The 22,848-nt window shown below is 37.5% G+C and overlaps 1 protein-coding gene across 1 annotated transcript in view; it reads left to right on the top strand.

Moving 5' to 3' along the window:
- Positions 1-1,728: 1,728 nt before the first annotated feature.
- LOC128214334 (mitochondrial substrate carrier family protein L-like) overlaps positions 1,729-22,848 on the top strand; it is a 28,622-nt gene continuing 7,502 nt past the window's right edge. Inside the window, exons 1-6 of the mRNA XM_052920756.1 lie at positions 1,729-1,846; positions 15,098-15,251; positions 16,278-16,346; positions 19,456-19,518; positions 20,450-20,522; positions 21,677-21,724. Coding sequence (XP_052776716.1) covers positions 1,789-1,846; positions 15,098-15,251; positions 16,278-16,346; positions 19,456-19,518; positions 20,450-20,522; positions 21,677-21,724 — 465 coding nt within the window. The 5' untranslated portion in view covers positions 1,729-1,788. The remainder of the gene's footprint in view (positions 1,847-15,097; positions 15,252-16,277; positions 16,347-19,455; positions 19,519-20,449; positions 20,523-21,676; positions 21,725-22,848) is intronic.

The following is a 22,848-nucleotide window of genomic DNA, read 5'->3' as shown; positions in this document are numbered from 1 at the left end:
ATAGAGTGCAAGTGGGTTGAAATTACTCATAAAGATTTTATCGTCAGGGTTTTAAAATTGTATAGGAAAAATGCATCATCCGTACATCCAAAAAAACAAATCCGCCAAAAGTGTTCTCACGTCAACATTACGACCACCGGATATAACGTCATAATGTACGTTGTCAACGACGACGTAATAACAATAAAAAGCGCGCGTCAACGACGCAGAGCTCATTCAGTGTGCTAACGTCAGAGAGACAACATGGTCACATTAAGATTGTGTTGGGAAGTTGTTGGATTGGTATCATTTCCGTTATCGAACTTTATTCATAGATGGCGGGGCTAGCAGCTCTTTTAACGTGGCTCCTGAGTTTACATGAAGTAGAGGTATGTGGGATTTCTTATTACGACGTATCGTTGGGTAACCAGTTGAATGGACGCAAATTTTGACCTTCGGAAATAGGGATTTTTGTAAGTAGTGCATGCTCTTATCCGACAGATGGACAGTTTTCTGCAGACCTTATCAAATTCGACGTTAGCCCTTATGAGAGAGGTTGAAGGACAAGTCTCCGACGGAGATGGAGTTCCAACTTCTCCTAACCATAAGTGGTTATATGGCCTAACGGCCGGACGAGACCTTTAAAGGAACAATGCCAACTGCCATAGTCAGCCATTGGTGAGAAGGCCCTTAATGTGCGCCCAAACTTGGCGACAAGGAGTTGGGTGGTGCCCAATGAGACCCCTGCCTTTAAGCAGACAATACTGAGCCCCGACTGGTAAACAGCGAGACTCAGGGGGACCGAGTACCAGGGTAGAAATCAAGGTTGATGTTTTTCGGATGGATTTCGTATTGAAACTTGTCAACGCAGTTTATAACAAGTATTTGCGAAAAACCCCGAACATTATGGAAGTACTAAAACGATTAGAGATGGCAACCACATGTGGCGAGCCTGATCTTCAGTATAACATCTGGGAGTAGGATTTGTCCCAGATAAAATGGTTTTGGAACTGGCCCCAATTGCTTGAAACACCTTATGTCCCTTAAAAAAAGATTAAATGTGAGTCACTCTATTCAGTTTGTTTTGTCATAAATTGTGTATTTTATTCCTTTATATAAAGAGTGTTGAGACTCTCGCGGCTGACCTATAAACCATTTATAGGTCCGTACGTGAGACTGTACTGGGCAGTTGCCTAATTCCGGATCAATTTTGAAGTTTTCTTAAAATATTGTCATAATTACTGAATATAAGTGCATAAAATTCTAATAGAAAAATGTAGGGTCCTATATCAACCAAAATGGAAAAAGAACAAAAGAAAAAACAATTAATTATAATATAATATTCAGTACAAATAAGGTCAAAAACGACGTCCAAAAACCTGCATTCAGTAAACGGAAACCTTTTTTTTTAAAGTAAAATGATAGGCTTTGTTTGAAATTATAAAATCAAGTTTCATCAAGGAATTTGGCTTAAAGAAATACTATAATAATAAATTCGGTTGTCAGGTGGGATTACCCCCTTAATGTGAACTGACGGGGATTCGTTATTTTCCTTAAGACAATTTGGTTAATTTATTTTGACATAATCGATCCAAATTTTTCTACAATATTGACATGACAAGTTCACTTAAATTATTTTAGGGGATCCCCCCTAATGTATGCCCTGACTAGGTGGGAAGGTATTCGTTAAAAAACTGTGGTTGTATGTAACCTATACGATAGCGATTGAATATTTCGTCACTAAGAACTGTCATCTGTCAAAATTCGGTCACAAGAAGTGAATGTAACAAAATTTGACCAATTTTTGAGATGACACACAGTGAAAAACGTACCCATTGGTTTAAAGAAGGTGGAATAGGACTTGGAGGTAATTTTCATAAATTGACTTTGATTAAAAGTACATTAAATGATATTAAATATAATTGATTCGGATATCCGAAAAATAGTGACACTTGTCCCAATTTTAGTGCAGGTCAAGTTATGTGTGTCAAAAATTTATCCCTGCGAAGGTTATTGAAAGGATCTTAAGCATCACGCCTGAATTTTGATCAATTACAAACACTGCAAGTTAATAATTGAATATGGGCCTAGATGATGCATAGCAACCTTCAGTTAATGGGCATAACCAATGGGTTAAGGTTAATTAGTGTATGATGGACTGTGACATTACTGATAATGTCAAGCTGATCAAGGATTTGACGTAAGAGGGGTTGTAACTTAGGGGTGTACCCTATTTACTTGTGCCCCTCCCTCAGAAACCAAATTTATTTAGTTTAAAGTGTTGGCAGGGGGTTTGCGGGTCCTCCCTCAAGAACAATTTTTAGTCTGAAATGGTGCATTTTGGCTGTATTATTTTATCATTATTATTTATTTTTTTACCCCCCCCCCCCAGATTTCGCTAGAGATTACTATATATTACTATATATATTCAATGTCAAGTAAGATAACCTCAATTCCATGCATTTTTGTTTTCTGTTTCGATAATCGATTATAATCGAAAATTGATCGGTTTGGCCTGAAATTGGTGACAATCTTTTGTACTTGGTATTAATCGATCATTGATTCAACCAGCAAGTTGATTCTCATCTTTCCTCTCGTTTACTTATTAAATAAATTATGAGTTGTTGTATAGGAATAAAACTACAATTAAGGTATGGAATAAAATTGGTTGTACTATTGATGATATATATATATATATATATATATATATATATATATATATATATATATATATATATATATATATATAAAGGTTATTTGAGTAAAACTATTATTGATAGTCAAACTGGATAACATTCCCAACACTGCTCTTGGACCTTGTCAAACATTAAATTAATTGTGTGGCTTATCCTGGGTTAGTTGAACAGCCTTTCAGACATAGCTGTGTTAGTTCTTTCATGCTTTTTTCAACTTTTTGCTAAGTATAAAGTAATATAAGCCTTAGACATACACACATGACTTACCCAATTAAAATATTATCAGCTTTAGCCATGTGTGCATGACAAACCCTGTGTTAGTTTCATCAACCTAAGCAAAGCATGAAGTACTAGTTCATCAGCCTTAGTAGTCAAGGCTAGGAGTATGGTCGCTGGTGTCCTTGGAGTTTTCCTTCTTTATCTATATAAAGCGGCCATTTTGGATTGAGGGAAAAATGAGGGATTTTTCGAGACCGCTCTTGCGTAACCGTATTGAACCGTCTGCCATTGCAGACGACGCTTTTTCGACGTTATACCTAAAGTACATACCGCCCGGGTTAAATTTATTAAAGCAAACGAATTGTCTTTATGAGTTTGGTAGGATAACGGACGTTACTTTTAATGTTCAACTGCTTAGGGATATTTATTTTTACCGTGCTGCTTAAATCAGCTCAGCGAGGTTAAGTATGTATTATAGCGTAACGAGTTTCAACATGTCCGGTCTTGTTTATGTATTTCAATCGATTGTGCAATCCTTTATATTTAATACGCAGTATATACCAATTAAGTGTCATTACTACACCAGACATCGACTAACGCTCCTGGTAGTTTTACAGCGAGAATACAGTCGTCAAATTTAAGGTGAGTTTTCACTGATATTTGCCTCAATTGTCAAATTATCTGATCAAAGGTTTTGACATTCGTAAAAATATATATGTGTGGCATTGCAAAATAAATGACATGTTCATCATGTTTGAAATATATGTGTATACAAAATGTTAGTTACATGACATTATATATGTATATTGATATATATATCCTTGTATTTATATGACTATTGTTTATATTTAAAATAAGTAACAATATTACAGTTTGTAAATATTGACTAAATTACATTTTATTTGTTTGTTCGAGATTCGATTTACATGTACCAATATTGATTTACATAACTAATTTACCACTTTGATATATTATTTGTATGTTGTATTTTTGACCGGAGGCCTTGTATTACAATAAATATTATGTTATGTTATGTTATGTAATTGTACAAGTCGTCCAATCAGAAACCAGCATGTTATAGGATGTTTACATTTCGCTCAGTCGCTCTTAAACCACCAGAGAGTTAACAAGGTTACATAGGTATTTTACTAGAGCGTTTAAATCACTTATTATAGGTAGTGTTTGCAAGCAGACGATACATTGCTCTGTGTTGTTATATTAGTGTGTGATTTAAACCAATTTATGTTAAAATGTACAACCAAGATTCAAGTATTTTTACAAGTTTTATTTACATCATATTTACAGTACATACTACATGATACATCATAATTATAATGCAATGTATTAAACATAACCTACAAGTATAGACAACATAGCTGGTCATTTATCATAAGTCAAAATCACTCGCTTTGATCCAACTGTTAAATTTACGAGGGTAGTATTTCCACTTTACAAAATACTGTTGATTTAGTCCTTTGCCTTTCGTTTTCAATATTTTCTCAATTTTGAAGGCACTGTTTTCATTATACGATGTCTTCTGAAGTTCCCTTTCATAAAATGTTCCGGTAATATCTTCATCTTGTAAATCGCGTAGTCTGTAAACAGGTAGTGTTCCTCTGTTATAACGTTTGTGCACTTTAAACACCTCGCCAGTGTATGTCTCATCATACGCACGAGTAAACACATTTCGAAGGTGACTGATCCGGACAAAATCACCCACTTTAAGTTTAAACGGTTTCAGTTTGGGTCCTTGTTTTCTAGACTTTGGATTCCGTGTGAAATATGTGGCCAGACGTACTTCCTCCTGATTTGTGGCTTTTACGTCCACTGGTCGCATCCCAATTGTTCTATGATGGGTCTTATTATAACTGTCAGCGATGTTTTGTATTACTGGTAGGAATGTTGCCGTTTCCTTGTACGAAAAATAGCGCATGAGACGAGTTTTGATGGTTAGAATAGCTCGTTCCGACGTTGAGGCTTTGGTTTCGTTTTGAGTTGGGAAGTAGTGGACTTCTTTTTTCTTCATGAGATTTTGGACTTTCTTAGCTCTAAATTCCTGCCCTGAAAATATATAGTCTGATATTATTATATTTGTAAAATTACAATATGCATAAACGTACCGAACAATTTCAAATAGTAAATTAAGATCTAGCGCGTTAAAAGGCAAATTCCAATTCAAATATTAAATATGCATAATATACCTTTATCAGTAATCAGCTTGGTCGGGGAACGATTAGAAGTTGTAAATATTTTCTCAAACGCACGAGCAACTTCATCGCCGGTCTTGTATTTCAGCGGTTGTAACCAAACGTACTTTGAGAATGTGTCAATCACCAACAAAATATATTTAAAACCCTGGTTCCAATCGGCAAACTTGACCATATCGATTAAATCAGCCATCCATAGATCGTCTTTACCGGCGCTCACGACATGGTTTCTTTGAAAGCGTCTTCTTACAGGTTTATGAAGACTGTATGATTCTTGATCATGCAAGAACCGTCGTATTCTGTGCATGCCAATGTTAAATTTTCCTTCATTTTTCACCACCTTGTAAAGTTTTTGCGGCCCTGCAAATGCTGCTGCGTGTTTAGGGTTATAATAAATATTCTTTAAATATTCCTTCCAATCATCCATGTTTACCGTTCAGTGTCCCCAACACAAATGAACATTCACACATAATCGTATATATTTATACTGTCTCCTCCTCGCTGACGTCAGTTTCATCCCCACTTTCTTCCTCATCTTCGGATGATTCCACATCAAATAAATCCTCAAAATATTTCTTGTGCTTTCTTACAACCTTTGATACCGCAGAAGTGGTGCTGTATCCTTTTGAAACCAGTTTATCTACTTGAGACATGATTTCCTTGTGCATGCTACTGTTTCTGAGCGGAAGAATATATCGATCAATTAAAGATGCATATATGTCCAAAAAGCCCTTTTCATTATAGGGCTGTATGCGCTCATCCGCTAATTCCCGCGCTTCGTCACTGTCTTCGCCATTGTCTATAAATTTGTTGTAAACTGTCTCATATTTTGACTCATTATTCGTACGGGCTTTCTTCCACAACTGTATATATCCCTCGTTATCCTCTACAGGCTCCTCTTGCTCGCTATCGCTTATCTCATCGTGGGGGCGTTTCTTAGACTCCCTGTGTTCGGGGCACCAACCATTTTTAACGTGTCTTTGCACGTCATGTGTGGTATCAAATAACTGCCCACAATCGTCGCAAGCTTGTCCTTTATCCATATTTTCTGGCTCTTCCGCGATGTTATACGTCTGAGTACTCGTTGATGAATGACCAGTATCTCGCAAATTTGCTTCATTTATATTGTTTTCACCGGTCACGTGACTGATTGCATTCCTTTGTGTAGAAAAAACGCTTTTCAATCTTGCCTTTTCTGGTGTAATTGGCTTTAAATCCACCAATAAATGTCCGTAAGGATACTTCGTAGCCTTTGAAAACTGTTTCATGAATATGTCCGATTGCCCGGGATACATTTGTCTGGCCAATGTCATAACTGATTGTTTATCCACGGGGTTATTAAATAGGACTAAATAATGACAATTTCGGCGCTGAGTCGGGTCTTTGTTTCCAAATAAATTCTGGTTGATTGAAATCACGGACAGAGACCTGTGGTGAGAACCCTCCGTGAACAAATCTGTGACCCGTTTGTCTTTTCCAGCTTCGGAGAATAAATCGTCCAATATCAACAAATTGTTGATTCTCGAATCAAAGAAATCATCATCTTCCAAATCGGTGGGAATGCCTTGCACAAACTCCACTCTCGGTAACACGGTCTCCTTGATAATCGAGTACAATGGCTGCCATCTTTTATATAACCAAACTATGCGCTGAACGTTTGGCTTTATTTTTTTGTTATGATTCTGCAGCAAATCTTTGACCATCGTAGTTTTTCCACAAGCTGTTGGCCCAGAGATCATCATTGTAAATGGATGTTGGAACACAATGTTTTCCTCTGATGGCGGTGGTAGCGGAGAGGGTTCTGTATGTGGTGGTGGCGGCGGCGGCGGCGGTGGTGGTGGCGGCGGCGGTGGCGGCGGCGTAGGCGGTGGTGGTGGTGGCGGCGGCGTAGGCGGTGGTGGTGGCGGCGGCGGCGGTAGGGACATGCATACCGGGGATGAGAACTCTAGCGGCGGTGGCGGCGGATATGCTTCGGCGCCCTGCGGATACGCTTGGCTACTTCTTGAATGTTTGCAACGCAAATGTCTTAACAAGACATGTCTCCGCGAAAATTCCTGTTGGCAGTCTGGACATTTATTCATGTTGACTCTCTGGTGGCTTACTTACAAATGACGCGATGTTGTTTTTCACCCGTATTTATATCAAGTGCACCGAATGTTTTAACCAATCAAATGCTTTCGTTCAATTCTCAATTAGTATAAAACGCATGCAGTTATCTGAAAAAAAAATCATTTTTTATTCTGTGAGTTCAAACGATAAGACAGATATTTGGAATAATACAGTGGTAAAAAATAATATTTTTATGCTGTCTCGCCTGGTTTTTTGTAGTCTCGCCTGGCTTTTTGTTGTCTCGCCTGGTGTCTTGATGTTTTGTTTTGTAAAACAAGAAACACATGCTGAAATATATGTTTGTATTTGATGTATATAAACTCGAGACTAATCACACAACTTCATTCTACTTTCAGACCATGGCATCTTACACGTGCGAAGAATGTGGGGTTAGCTTCCCGAAACTAAGCCAACTACTCCAACATAAACGAGCGATGAATCACTGGAAGAAGTATCAGTGTCAATCCTGCAAGAAAGTATTTAATCGAAAAGACAATTTAGACCGACATCTTCAAAAACACAACGACGAAAACAACCATCATTGTCCAGAATGTCTCAAAGTATTTACTAGAGAGGACGCTCTTAAGGAACATTTGCGCCAAGATCATGGCGGGGCAGGTGGAGTGAAACGACCATCTAATGATCAGGGAGGTGGTGGGGAAGCTAAACGAAATAAGTTGGATGAAGATCCATCCGCTCATTACGACATTGAGAAAGTTAGTGAGCGAAAGATTGAGAAATTTCGTTCGACTGCCAGTTATTACAGAATACGCGTGAACGATGTGGAAATTACAGATTTGCCGAATATACTCAAGTATCTACGAACACTTTTTCAGGACATCATAAACAAAATGACTGATGAAATAGCATCGAGCGATTTAGTTAGGCTTTCATTGGACAACCCAGAACTAGACTTCCCAATTGTGTTACCATTTATGAAAAAATCAGCCTTGACAGTTGATCGAATTCTGTCAGAGATTGAGAGAGTACTTCAATCCTATGAACAATTTGTTGTGGATGAAACATTTGGAATAGAACTCGTTCATGTGCACATGCCCACTGGAAGTGGTTACAAAATGAAACCAGTAGTAGACATAACAAAAATGTTAGAAAATAAACGAAGTATCATACAGATAAAGAACACAGATGAGTTATGCTGTGCGCGCGCCATAGTGACGGCCATCGCCCGTCATGAAAAACACCCTCAATGGAATAGCATAAGGCGGGGGTATGCAATACAGGGGCAACTGGCTGAGGAACTTCACTGGAAAGCCTGTATTCCTCTTACGAAGTGTGGATTAGACGAAGTCAAAGCGTTTCAAGTTGCTGTACCAAAATACCAGATACATGTACTATCGAAGGACCATTTTAACGCCATCGTATTTAGTGGTCCAGAAGGGGGTGTGCCGATTTATGTGTATCTGCATGATGGTCACTTTGATGTCATAACAACGATGACTGGATTCCTTAACCGAAATTACTTTTGCACAGTGTGCAAGAAAGGGTATCAGCATCTAGAAAGGCACACCTGTAATAACCCGTGTCATTTCTGTCGAAATCTACATACAAACAAAGAAGAGGATTGGAAACACTGTAAAACATGCAACTGTAAATTTATAAACGAAGACTGTTTTGACCTTCATCTAAAAAAATCTGAAAAGGGAAAATCTACGTGTGAGATGTATCACAGATGTAACAATTGCGACCAGCTTATCAACCGATCAAAACACAAACGGGACCATATGTGTGGCGAGACCTATTGTAAAACATGTAAGGACTACGTCATGGAAGATCACAAGTGTTATATGCAGCCGGCTAACGAAGATGACAACAGTGACAATAAAAAGAAACCTAAAGAGACACAGTATATATTCTTCGACTTCGAATGCACTCAGGATACCATCGTACAGTGCAATGATGGTTATTTACCAGGAGAAGACAGATGTATAAATTGTGCAAAATCATGGTGCGGGTCGATGGAACACACTCCTAATCTTTGTGTGGCCCACAAGGTATGCAGTCTCTGTATCAACAAAGAAATACAACCTGACTCTGAATGTTTGAAATGTGGGCCTAATATCAAAGTATTTTCAGGACCTGATACAACAAAATTGTTTTGCCAATGGCTTTTCTCGGAACCGAACTTCGGCACCACCGTTATATGTCACAACTTCAAGGGCTATGACAGTTACCCTATATTACAATATCTGCACGATAACGCCATTCTGCCAGACGTTATCACGACAGGCTCAAAGTATATGTCTATCACAGTGTCCAAGTGCAAGATAAGGTTCATTGATTCCATTAATTTCATACCCATGGCTTTGGCGGACATGCCTGGAGCTTTTGGTGAAACAGAACTGGCCAAAGGATACTTTCCACATTTGTTTAACCGTAGAGAAAATCAAAATGTCGTCCTCGACCACCTTCCTGATATGAAGTACTATTGTCCAGATGGAATGAAACCAGAAAAACGCCGGAAATTCTTGACCTGGTATAAACAACATGAGCATGACACATTTGACTTTCAGAAGGACCTCTTACGTTACTGTCAGTCCGACGTTGATATTTTAAGAAAATGTTGTTTGACTTTTAGAACACTATTCATGAAACTGACCACGAGGGATCATAATCGAGGCATTGATCCATTTGAAAAATGCATAACCATAGCATCAGCATGCAATCTTGTGTATAGGACACTGTTCCTAGCACCAGAAACGATTGGTATCATTCCTGCCCACGGTTATCGACCAGAAGAAAAGCAGTCGGTCATGGCCTATCAGTGGCTGTCCTACATAGCAAACGAAAAGGCGATTTTCATTCAACATGGTCGAAACATAGGCGAGAAGTCTATAGGTCCGTACAAAGTGGACGGATATTATGAAGACGATGGACGTCGTCATGTTTTAGAATTCCACGGTTGTTTCTGGCACGGTTGTCCCAAATGTTACTCACAGTCTACTGTCAATCCTGTGAGTGAAATGTCCATGGGGGATTTGTATACCAGAACCATGGAAAAGAAACAGTTCATAGAAGCGGAAGGATATTCATATACGGCATTATGGGAGTGTGAATTTAAGCAACAGTTACAAGTCAATGACACCATGAAGAAATTCTTAGACAATCTGGAAATAGTAACTCCATTAGAACCACGGGATGCATTCTACGGCGGTCGTACCGAGGCATTTAAATTATACGAGAAAGCCACTGCAGACAAACAAATAAAATACTATGACGTTACATCCTTGTACCCATACATAAACAAAACCGGCAAGATTCCTCTCGGACACCCAGAGATTATTACAGACAATTTCCAAAACATTTCGAACTATGAAGGCCTCATTAAATGCAAGGTATTGCCACCTAGAAATCTCCATATACCCGTCTTACCTATGAAGTGTAATGGAAAGCTGATGTTCAGTCTATGTCGCCTGTGCACTGAGACCTATCAACAAGAGAAATGTACGCATAGTGACACTGAGCGAACATTCACGGGTACATGGGTGACCGATGAGATTAAGGAAGCTGTTTCACAAGGGTATATCATTCAAAACATCTACGAAATCTGGCACTTTGACGAGATTTCACAGTATGATTCTGTATCCAAATCGGGCGGAATATTCACGGATTATGTCAACACATTTTTAAAGGTGAAACAGGAAGCGAGTGGTTGGCCTAAATGGTGTGTAACTGAACAGGACAAACAAAGATATATTAAAGAATATTACGAGAAAGAGGGCATTTTACTGGATTATGATAAGATCAAGAAGAACCCGGGCCTGCGCTCACTCGCCAAGTTGATGTTGAACTCATTTTGGGGAAAGTTTGGGCAACGTACTAATTTGACGCAGACAACGCTCACAGATGACCCGGCTATCTTTACCGACATGATGACATCGGATCAACAAAAAGTACAAAATGTACGTTTCATTAACGACAATAGAGTACAGATTGACTGGGTATATAACACTGATTTCGTGGAAGCCTCTTGTCGAACAAATACGGTAATTGCGGCATACACCACAGCACAAGCTCGATTAAAGCTCTATAGTTATTTAAAGCCTTTGGATACACGATTGGCCTACTGTGACACTGATTCGTTGGTATTTACAACACGCCCTGGGGAATGGGAGCCCCCTCTCGGTGACTATTTGGGAGACCTAACTGACGAAGTCCCTGGAAATAGCATCACAGATTTTGTAACCGGCGGGCCCAAAAACTATGCCTACAGGCTGAATTGTGCAGACGACGCTGGACAAACTTCCATTTGTAAAGTGCGCGGAATCACATTAAACTTTAAGAATACTCTAGACATTAACTTTGAGACTGTGCAAAAAATGGTGACATGTGGAGATAAAGTAAATCCAATAACTGTCGTTGATACAAATAAGATTGTTCGGAGTCCTGAAAATTGTTGTATCATTACAAAAACCGAATATAAAGACTATAAAATTGTGTTTGATAAACGCGTCATTGGAAATGCGTACACAACCTCACCCTATGGATATTAAACTATGAAAACCCTTTACTGTATATGTACATATCATGTAATTGTATTATAAATTCATATTGTTCATAACGTTTTATGTGTCACATTGTTATTGCATTTAATGTGTTGTCATACAAATGGTAAAATGCCTTGTTTTAATGTTGCTATATATTGTTATGCATATATGTAAATAAAAGTATCAACATTATTCAAGTTTTGTTATATTTACTCATTTGCAAATGTTTACATACCGATGTACCAGATCGTGTTAACCTCATTTGACCTCAATAATAAACACCACCAACAAAATACTATGAATGGGTTGTAGCCTAGTTCCCACGTATGTACATTCCTGAGCGATGAAGTGTTAACCCCACCACGTTAATAGCTTTACTATATCGTTCACCGCTGATTTAAGCGGTTAGCTATCTGTGTGCTGATTTAAACAGTTAGTCGGCTGTTGTTCGTTGTATCTTATTCAAGTTTGACAGTATTATTGTTAATGCTTTAATAAAATGGAGTTGCACAATCGATTGAAATACATAAACAAGACCGGACATGTTGAAACTCGTTACGCTATAATACATACTTAACCTCGCTGAGCTGATTTAAGCAGCACGGTAAAAATAAATATCCCTAAGCAGTTGAACATTAAAAGTAACGTCCGTTATCCTACCAAACTCATAAAGACAATTCGTTTGCTTTAATAAATTTAACCCGGGCGGTATGTACTTTAGGTATAACGTCGAAAGAGCGTCGTCTGCAATGGCAGACGGTTCAATACGGTTACGCAAGAGCGGTCTCGAAAAATCCCTCATTTTTCCCTCAATCCAAAATGGCCGCTTTATATAGATAAAGAAGGAAAACTCCAAGGACACCAGCGACCATACTCCTAGCCTTGACTACTACATGTACATATCATGTAATTGTATTATAAATTCATATTGTTCATAACGTTTTATGTGTCACATTGTTATTGCATTTAATGTGTTGTCATACAAATGGTAAAATGCCTTGTTTTAATGTTGCTATATATTGTTATGCATATATGTAAATAAAAGTATCAACATTATTCAAGTTTTGTTATATTTACTCATTTGCAAATGTTTACATACCGATGTACCAGATCGTGTTAACCTCATTTGACCTCAATAATAAACACCACCAACAAAATACTATGAATGGGTTGTAGCCTAGTTCCCACGTATGTACATTCCTGAGCGATGAAGTGTTAACCCCACCACGTTAATAGCTTTACTATATCGTTCACCGCTGATTTAAGCGGTTAGCTATCTGTGTGCTGATTTAAACAGTTAGTCGGCTGTTGTTCGTTGTATCTTATTCAAGTTTGACAGTATTATTGTTAATGCTTTAATAAAATGGAGTTGCACAATCGATTGAAATACATAAACAAGACCGGACATGTTGAAACTCGTTACGCTATAATACATACTTAACCTCGCTGAGCTGATTTAAGCAGCACGGTAAAAATAAATATCCCTAAGCAGTTGAACATTAAAAGTAACGTCCGTTATCCTACCAAACTCATAAAGACAATTCGTTTGCTTTAATAAATTTAACCCGGGCGGTATGTACTTTAGGTATAACGTCGAAAGAGCGTCGTCTGCAATGGCAGACGGTTCAATACGGTTACGCAAGAGCGGTCTCGAAAAATCCCTCATTTTTCCCTCAATCCAAAATGGCCGCTTTATATAGATAAAGAAGGAAAACTCCAAGGACACCAGCGACCATACTCCTAGCCTTGACTACTAGCCTTAACCATGCATGCTTGACTAACCCTACAATAAGTTAGATGGACCTTTGACTAACCCAGTGTTGATTATCTCAGCCTTAGTCATGAATGCATGGTTGACCTAAGAAAGTTGAACATTGACAGCCTTGGTGAAATGAAACGTCACTTAAGTTCATGAACTTTCTTAATACCTCCGACAGTTAGTAAACGGTTCCCATTATGACTTCATTCTATATTTAAGAACAACTCCAACTTTATATTATTTCTTGTCAAATACATTTATTCTTGTTGTTTTTAAAGCACTAGTACATGAATGTATCAGGTATAAATATCATATCACATCCAGTATAAGTTTATTGGGTTTTTTTTTTTTCAATTCTATAGCACTGAGGTATCCTCAGCTGAGACCTTGTTAGGCTCTAAAGAGGAGTCATCAAGAATTGGCCTCTACTTCCTTGCAATATATTGGTACTGTGGAACCATCTAGATGTAGAAAATTCTTTGCTTCTACCTCATCAATTGAAGAGGGAAATTTCCCTCATTCAAAATCTGAATTAAAAGTTAAGTTGCACAAGGATGGATTAAACCATCATGCAGCCATACAAACGTGGGGAAACCTTTATTAACTCAATGACTAACTGTCCGTATCCACCTTTTCCAATCAATAACTAGATGCAGGGTTGTCATGACTAGCTTAATAGGCCAAAGGTCAGAGCACAGAGACCTTAAGCTTGAAAATGGTTTCCAATCAAACACTAAGATCATTTTGAAACTCAAACTTGCTGGGTAGGTAGGTCGTGAAGCAAATCACGCAGATCAATTTTAAGGAGAAAAACAGTTTTGGATCCATATCTGACCAACTTTTGGGCATAGGAACATCAAACTTCGTAGGCAGGTTGGTCATGACCAGTAGATGACACCCTTTGATTATAATTGAAGTAGGTCAAAGGTCAAGGGAACGGTGATTTTCGCTGAAAAAGGCATTTGGATTTATACATTGTAACTAAATAACCTTTCCCCCAGCAACCCCAAACTTGGAAGGCAGGTAAGTCATGACCAGCAAATAACTGCTATTAATGTTGAGGTCAAAATCTAATCCTGGTCATTTGCCATGTCTGTGAAAGTTCATGTTTTATAAGTATATTTCATGTGTTTCTGGTACGGATAAAGAAATTTCGATCCGGACCGTAAACACATGATTGATATTTTTTCTTGCATATCTAAAATTATCAATTTGTGGAAAAATTGACTTAGAAAACGCACTTTTGTACATTTCACCAAAAAAGCGGGTGTGACATTGTTTACTGCGCAGTAATTTTCAATCACTATTGACGCATTTTTTCGATTATTTATTTTCATTTTTTAATTAAAAGTATTGCTTACTTATATAATCGATTGCGCTTTACTGAAATGGCATAATTTACTTTTCGTAAAACCATACAATAAAAGAAATCAGAAGTAGCGCGTTGTTGCGCGTGACTCATCACGTGGGGGTGTAAGACGGGGATTTCCAGCACTGGTCACATGACCGGTAACACACGTCAGGAAACACACATCCAGTATGCAAGAATCATAGTTCTTACATAAGTTATCAATCTTTCATTAGTTTTTTAATTATTCAATGTCTTATAAATATTTTTTACAGTGGGTATATTGTATGGGTTAACAAACACATGTGTCGGGCACCCATGGGATACCCTAAAAACCAAGATGCAAGCCCAAGCAGGCTTCGAGAAAACCGGGCTTTTCCAGACACTCACAAAGACTCTCAGGTCCCAGGGTGTCATTGGTCTGTACAGGTAATAACATTAATTACGAGAGTCACCAAATCTTTGTAATACATGTACAAGGAACTAGGGCATTTAAGGCATTTACAGTCGCCAAAATTATCACAAGCCCAGAAGCCCTAAACTGGTAAAATGGATTCCGGGCTTGCTAAAACTCTGAAATTTATAAAGCAGGGCTTGTTCAAAAATTTGATGCCAGGCAAAAGAATAAGAATTCTGTCTTATCCATCCAAAAGACTAAGTTCGATGACTGCATTTTTATACCGAAAAAATAACCAATTTACCACATTTAGATTGCATTTTTATACCGAAAAATTAACCAATTTACCACATTTAGATTTTCTATGCAGTAAATGTCTTGTATAAAATTTAATGTTAACAAGCGAAATAATGAGTTTCATAATTTTTTTCTGAAAGGTGAACAAAATAGGCTGATGCAATAATTTTGATTTAAATTTAATGCCTTATCATGTTAAACTCATTTCATTTAAACGATAAAAAAAACGCATACAATTTGTGTACAGATAAAAAGATTAGTATATTCTGGTGCTTTTTTAACTGTGGAATTTGTAGCCGCATAGCTATTTATTAAAAAATCAACATTTTTAAAGGCTAATAATTATATTTGTTTACAAATCATATGCTTTTTTTGGTTGTTTTATCATTTTCTCTAGCGACTGCTGCTATATTTCACCAAAATATTAAAAAAAGTCAGTCCGAATATTTTTAACAGCTTGAATATACAAAAAACAATCACTTTTTGTTAAGCAATAATGCTTCAAACAAAGCAAGAAAATGTTATAATATGTCTCTGACAGAGATCCTGAAAGAGTGGTATAAAAATGTGGCATGTTCCACAAATAATTTTTCAAGATTTCAGTTTTAAATAGTTTTAGGTAGAATTATCGTGCTTCTTAGTTGAAACTAATGTTGAAAAAAATGTAATAATAATTGCCTGCATGCTCAAATTCTTTGCAGCCAAAATCCTTCCTATTTATTTTTTAATTGCTGTGGACTTCTATATTTTATTATTTTCAGAGGATGTATTCCGCCTCTGTGGGGGTCTGGCATCTACAGATCCGTGCAGTTTGCTGTATTTGAAGGGGTGTAAGTATGACAGGAATTGGGATCATTTAAGCCCAGTTACCTTTTCTGCCTGGTCCTATTTGACCCAGTGACAATGCACACACTGGTCAATATCTGCCCACTTTTATTACTGCAGTATTGTAAGCTATTCGTTCTCATATATTGCTGTCTACGCTGTTTGGATAGCTGCAGAGTATAAGTATCTTCCATGGCCGAAAGTGTAACATGGGTTCATTCCGACCCGAGCGTAGGGTGTTTTGCGGAAACGAGGTTTACCGAGTTTCCGCAAAACACCCTGCGCGAGGGTCGGGATGAACCTATCTTATACGAGCGGCTATGGTAAATGCTTTTTCTCCCACCTCAGTTAAACAAAATTAAGTAAAAATGTATTTTTTGCTGGAACTCTTTTTTGCTTAGTGAAAATAATTGCGTATGGATATGCGATAGCACGTGGTTGTCATGGATATACGCGCAATGATCCAGTTAATGTTAATAGTCAAATCGGTCTTTTTAAATAGTTCTAAGGAGAATGAAGCATTATTTCTTGAATGGTGCCTGAAAACTGTTTTATGGTGACATTTGAAGCGAGAAATAATTAATTAGCGTTCTTAATATTACCATAAGACAAGATTTCCTTGATGCTACTGACGACAGTCTTCAACTAGGGAGGTAATTACAATGTGGTAAAAGGAGTTCCATATGGGCATTTTATCTTCGCCCGTGGGCAAGATCTACTTATCTGAGGTGGGAGAAAAGAGTGTTCAGTTGGCTCTGGCTACAACGCAGTGAACACATTAAGACGCCAACAAAGACGAGGTTGTGACTGATCACAACTGCCTGCCCCGACATCTAGAGGGTGTACCGAGATAAGGGGCGAAACGGTGTATAGTGGGTTGGCAACACATCTTTGCAGTTCTTGTGAGAAGACAACCATATAGACAGCTACAACAGAACAGAATATAGAACACTTACAGAGATTAAAGAAAGGGAGGATGTAGGGCCCAACAGCAGGACGGATTCAATGACAATGATCAGACGCAGACAAGGGATATCGAGGACTGATGATCCATCAGACGAAGAGCGGCTGTAAGGCGGGTGTTAAACATCAGCAACACAGAGAAAGAGGTAAAATCTGGTTGGTTGTCCAACCACTGTACTGGAGGTCTCTCAAGCCTTGTGTGTTCGCTGGCTGAAGGCGTCTCTACGTCGGGCGTATCTCTGGCGGTAGATGACTTCTTGAGTTTGCTGAGCAGTACACAAGGTACTACTCATGAGGAACAGGAAGATGATGGCCAAGAAAATGAAGCAGATTCGCCAATCTTTAAACATATCTATACTATTGGAGGCTCTCCAATATTGGGCCAATCACATCCTAGATCAGCAGGATGGTCAATCAACAGATGAATCCACACAGACACAGGACGTGTTAACTTTCCTGGGTCATGGCGCATATCACCAATGGCGGAAAATAGTATGGCCCTGAGGAAAAAGGTATTTACGCTCAAATGATACAGAGAAAGAAGACTAAGTGCAACTCAGGAAACAGATACGATCAAGAATAAAGACAATTACTAATTTAAAGAGGCATAGACGTAAAAGGATGGAAAACGGCAAAGAAGAGAACAGCGTTTATCCCAAACCCTTACGAATATACAAGGAGTTAGTTAAGCGATTGGAAAGTCTTGAAAGCTCGAAATTAGCCAGGATGAGGTTTCCTTGCATACCGGACGTGTGTTTCCGGTCATGTGACCAGTGCTGGAATATAAGTATCTATCATGTGTTTCCGGTACGGATAGAAAAATTCGACCCGAGGGCACGTGCGTAAGCCGGTAACGAGGCTTGCCGAGTTACCAGCCACGCAGCGCGCCCGAGGGTCTGATTTTTCAATCCGGACCGGAAAAACATGATTGATAATTTTTCTTGCATATCTGAATTTATCAATTTCTGGAAAAAATGACGTAAAAAAAGAACTTTTGTACAATTACACCAAAATCCGACCCTCGGGCACGCTGCATGGCCTGGCAAGCCTCGTTACCGGTATGCAAGAAAGACAAGTCTGAACTACCTGGAAATGTCAAGGCATGGATTTCTCCAGCATGGTCTCCTGCTTAGATTCGTCTGGCGATTTATGGTCATCCCTACCAGCACGGTCGAAATTAGCAGTCAATTAGCAAGCATCTTAGTATGTGGTTCTACCTGCTCGCTGTGTGATAACATGATCGCTGTGACATAATTATGCTCTTCTTAAATTTTCTTGCTAAAAAGGTTTGGAACCTGGGTGGTATAAAAGGCGGCACGACCATGTTCTTAGAGAAATGACAAACACTCTAGAGCATGAGGGGAGGAAAGAGAGAACCCTAATAAAGACAGGCCCATAGTTGACCAGGAAGGTGTCGATCTCCCCACTGGAAGTTAAATATAAAGGTTTTCCATCACAGTCAAGTGTTGAAAAATGCTGGGCGCCGTGGGTACAAGGGACAGGTCAGAAAGCCACCGTCCACGCCCAAATCCACAGAAAGAACGTTCAGTCGGCCCTGGCTATGCCACAGAGAACAGATTTAGTTGAGGCAGTGACTTCTTGCCCCACAATCTAGAGGTTGTACCGAGATATGGGGCGAAAATAGATGGGCACTCGGCTGAAAACGTCTTTGTTTTGTAGTCCATTTTATCTTAACAACATGTGATAAAATTTAAAAAAATACAACTGACGCGCAGTTTCATACACATTATACAATACACACTTTTATTCAATAAAATATCTCATGTGAGCGAAAATTATTGCCTGAACGTGTAGAGATTGTGAAAATATAGCGCAAGGGGAGTAACTACAAAATTGGCTTTGTAAAAAGTCACAGAAAAGAACTAAACTGTCTCTCTTATAAAAGCATTTGCATTTTCATAGTCATTGATCAAGATGCAATTGATACAGTCACTTATCTGGCTTTTATTATAAAAAGTAACTTCTTTTTTTATTTAATAACTTACTAAAATAGAATTCTCATTTGTCAGTCTTGCTTTGTGCGTGTATATCTCATTGTTTTATTGTTTGTGGTGTCATTGCCATTCAAATGTCAAACTATTTCTTGAAGATGTATGCGTATACGTATATACATGTATTTGTTCTTTACAGGTACACATTACTGAATGAGCCAAACTTTAATTTTGAAATTCCTCTAACTGCTGGGCTGCAACCGTAAGTAATGTTTCTAGTTTTCTAGTTTAGTGTTTATTAACAGTGACATAATGCTTATGCTGATAAACTGTGTCAAACTGGCCAATGGTATCGAATCATTTTAGTAGGGTTTGACATATAGTGATCAAACTCGGTATATAAGAAGAGGTTATGGAGACCTTTCATTGGATTGCGTTTGGGGCCCCTAGGATCAAGGTCGAGGCCACTGATACTATAAATAGAAAACTGGTTAGTACGAATAAACTTAAAAACTAAAAAAGTTAGTGTTGACATTTTGCGACCAAACGTAGGAAGAGGTTAGAACTTTTATGGGATTGTGTTTGGGGCCCTGAGAGTTATGGTGAAGGTCAAGGTCACTGTTGCAAAAAAATAGAAAATTGTTAGCACTTGATAACTTAAATTAGGAATAATTAATGTAGACCTTTTATTGGATTACTTTTGGGGCCTTTAGGGTCAAGGTCACTGTTATTTAAAATAGATAATCGTTTGGTAAAGAATAACTTAGTTAGGGTTGACAGATTGTGACCAAACCTGGTATGTAGGAAGAGTTTGTGGAGGACTTCCGTATATAGGATTGTGATTGGGGCCCCTAGGGTCAAGTCACACCGATACTTGAATAGAAAAACAGTTGAAACTGAATCTCACACAAAAAGGCTTAAATCAATCATTGAAAACCTGGTTTTGTCGCATTGCGGTGTTTCATTTTTACTTTTTAATTTGACTTTTTTAATTGCTTGTGACAGCCACATGTTACATCATTATTAATTTCTAAGACAAAGTGGCGTATATAGTCGTATCGAAAGCGCTGTTATTTTTATGATGATTCCCGTGTTGATTCTGATGTTGATTCTAATGTTGATTTCTGATGTTGATTTCTGATGTTGATTTCTGATGTTGATTCGTTAGATGTTGATGGTTTTTCGTATTGCAGGCGGGTAATTATAGCAGGTGCAGTAGCGTCTACCTCTAGAGCTATTATAGAAACTCCACTGGAATTTGCCAAGGTATGATAACTCTGCAAAAATCTCCTTATATTTATCAAAAATGATGTTGATGAATTGTTCAACAACATTTGTCTGCTGTTTGTATGATTAAAGATCATATTTTTTTATCCTACTTCATATAATTTGTAACATACAACATTGCGTCTTTGATAAGTTATTAAGTCTCTAATTTTACCAAATTAATACTGTTGAACGTATAATGAATATCATTATACCAAACTTAATACAGTTTTTAATTTAAGCATAGCGGCATTGATAGTTATTTCTATTATAAGCTTTTAGCTTCCTCTGATTTTTAAACCATTTGATGATTAAAGGAAGGAAAGCATAGTCGATTACCCTAATCAGAAAAATATTGATAAGAGTTTAATGCTCTTTCAATTGACATGAAAAGTATAGAAATAATTGTGATAATGCACTTGTTATTTTGTGTCTACGAAATCCCGATCGTTATATTCAGAACGTTCATATGACTGTCATGTGATAAGGCGATCAAAGAATACATCGCTTAAATTTTCAAAGTGAACACAGAAATCAAGGACCTTGAATGACAATGTTGAGCGATTGTCCAACCTAAGTATGTTTTAGTGTTCTGAAATAAATCATAACATTTAGTGTAAACATGAACCTCGCTGGGCGATGAACTGTTCTGAAACAACTCCTGATTTTCCCACAATGCTCTGCGCTGTTAACGCACGGCATTTCAGGATTTTTTTTAGCACCAGAAATCAAATGCCACAATTTTAGACCCACACTTTACATGGTACTTGAACGATTTGATCTTTGATTTAAGGATTTAATTTGACCCACAAAAATGTTAATTTCGGATCCCTGGAGACCCCATATTATTTTTTTTACAGAAAAAGTAAACCAAAACATACCCAAAATAAACAGTCTAAAAGCTGGGGTCAGAACTGTGGCAAAAGTAGCAAAAACTGAAACTCTTTATTTCAGTGTAACTTTCCTTTTAGCGAGTAATGATGATGAAATGTGACGAATTGTATTACTGTTTAAAATTGCTCAATAAGTTGATGATTTTTTATGTTATAAAAGGGATATTCTGAAAATATGATTTTGGACTTGGACTTGAGACTGCTTGTAATCATGGCATCTTTATCAATACTATGTTTTATAATTCGCTATTTCTCCAATAGATTAAGAGACAAACTCAGCAAACATGGGAACTCAGGAAGGTGTACACGGTACGTATTATACAATTGTATATTAAGGAAAGGTAAAAGTCCATGCATTAGAAATTAAATGAATTGATTCCAATGGAGCGACAGCGACTGTAGGAATTGTTTGGTTAAATTGTAATACAAGATATATAACCAATGTGCAGTTTACCATTGAAACTTACAAGCTCGTATATTTGAATCGACGCAGTCACATACACCAATAAATGGAAAAGAGATTACAAAATACTTGCTTCTGATTGACTGATTACATTTAATGCGTGTTTTTGTGACGAGATTTAGATATATTTTAATGAATATACTATGTCACATACACCAAGAAATGGAAATTAGATTACAAAATTCATGCGCCTGATTGACTTGTTTTTAAAGCATTGAACTGTATAGATTGATCGCTGGCTTCATTTAATGCGCCGTTTATATGACGGAATTGACCCTCCGCAAACATGTGCATATAAAAGCAAATACCTACTAGATCAAATTTTCCATCGGGAGGCAAATGTTTGCTCCCGTCGGTATTTCATATATATATAAACGCAAAACCTGATTTGCCGATATGGGATATTTTCCTTTTGGCAGGTTGTTTTCAGTAAGTATCCACCACAATGACACAATATAGGATGATGATTGTAATTAAGTTTTTTTTTAAATTCTAATCAAACTTTCTAGTCGAAAATATTAAGCAAAATTATTCTAAAAATGACTGATGTTTTCGCGTTTAGTGACTTATCATTTGAAGCTAGTATACAAGTATCAAAATTGTGTGTGAAAACGTTTCGATACGTAAAAAGGGACTATACTTTTCAGTAGATTCAGTAACCTTTTTTAGGTCATAATATTTAAAAACATCCATGATTCTTTTCATATATATAAAAAAAATCAAAACAGTTACACAAAAACAGCTTAATTTAAAGTATTTTTCTTACAGTCTTACAATAACTTGCTGAGAGAACACATGACCTTGGACTTTTACATTAGTTTCTCTAAATTTTCAACTGGGTGGATGGTGAATTACTCAACCTTAATTTAAAAGACTTAAATGCAATGTCGACACAAGCTATTTATCATATTTTTTATTATTAACATGATTTATTAGTATTGGCTTTTTATTGAAAGTTATATTTAAAGTT

This window comes from Mya arenaria, chromosome 13 (assembly GCF_026914265.1).
Source record: "Mya arenaria isolate MELC-2E11 chromosome 13, ASM2691426v1".
NCBI classification, from domain to species: Eukaryota; Metazoa; Mollusca; class Bivalvia; order Myida; family Myidae; genus Mya; species Mya arenaria.
This window is presented reverse-complemented; position numbering and strand designations above follow the sequence as displayed.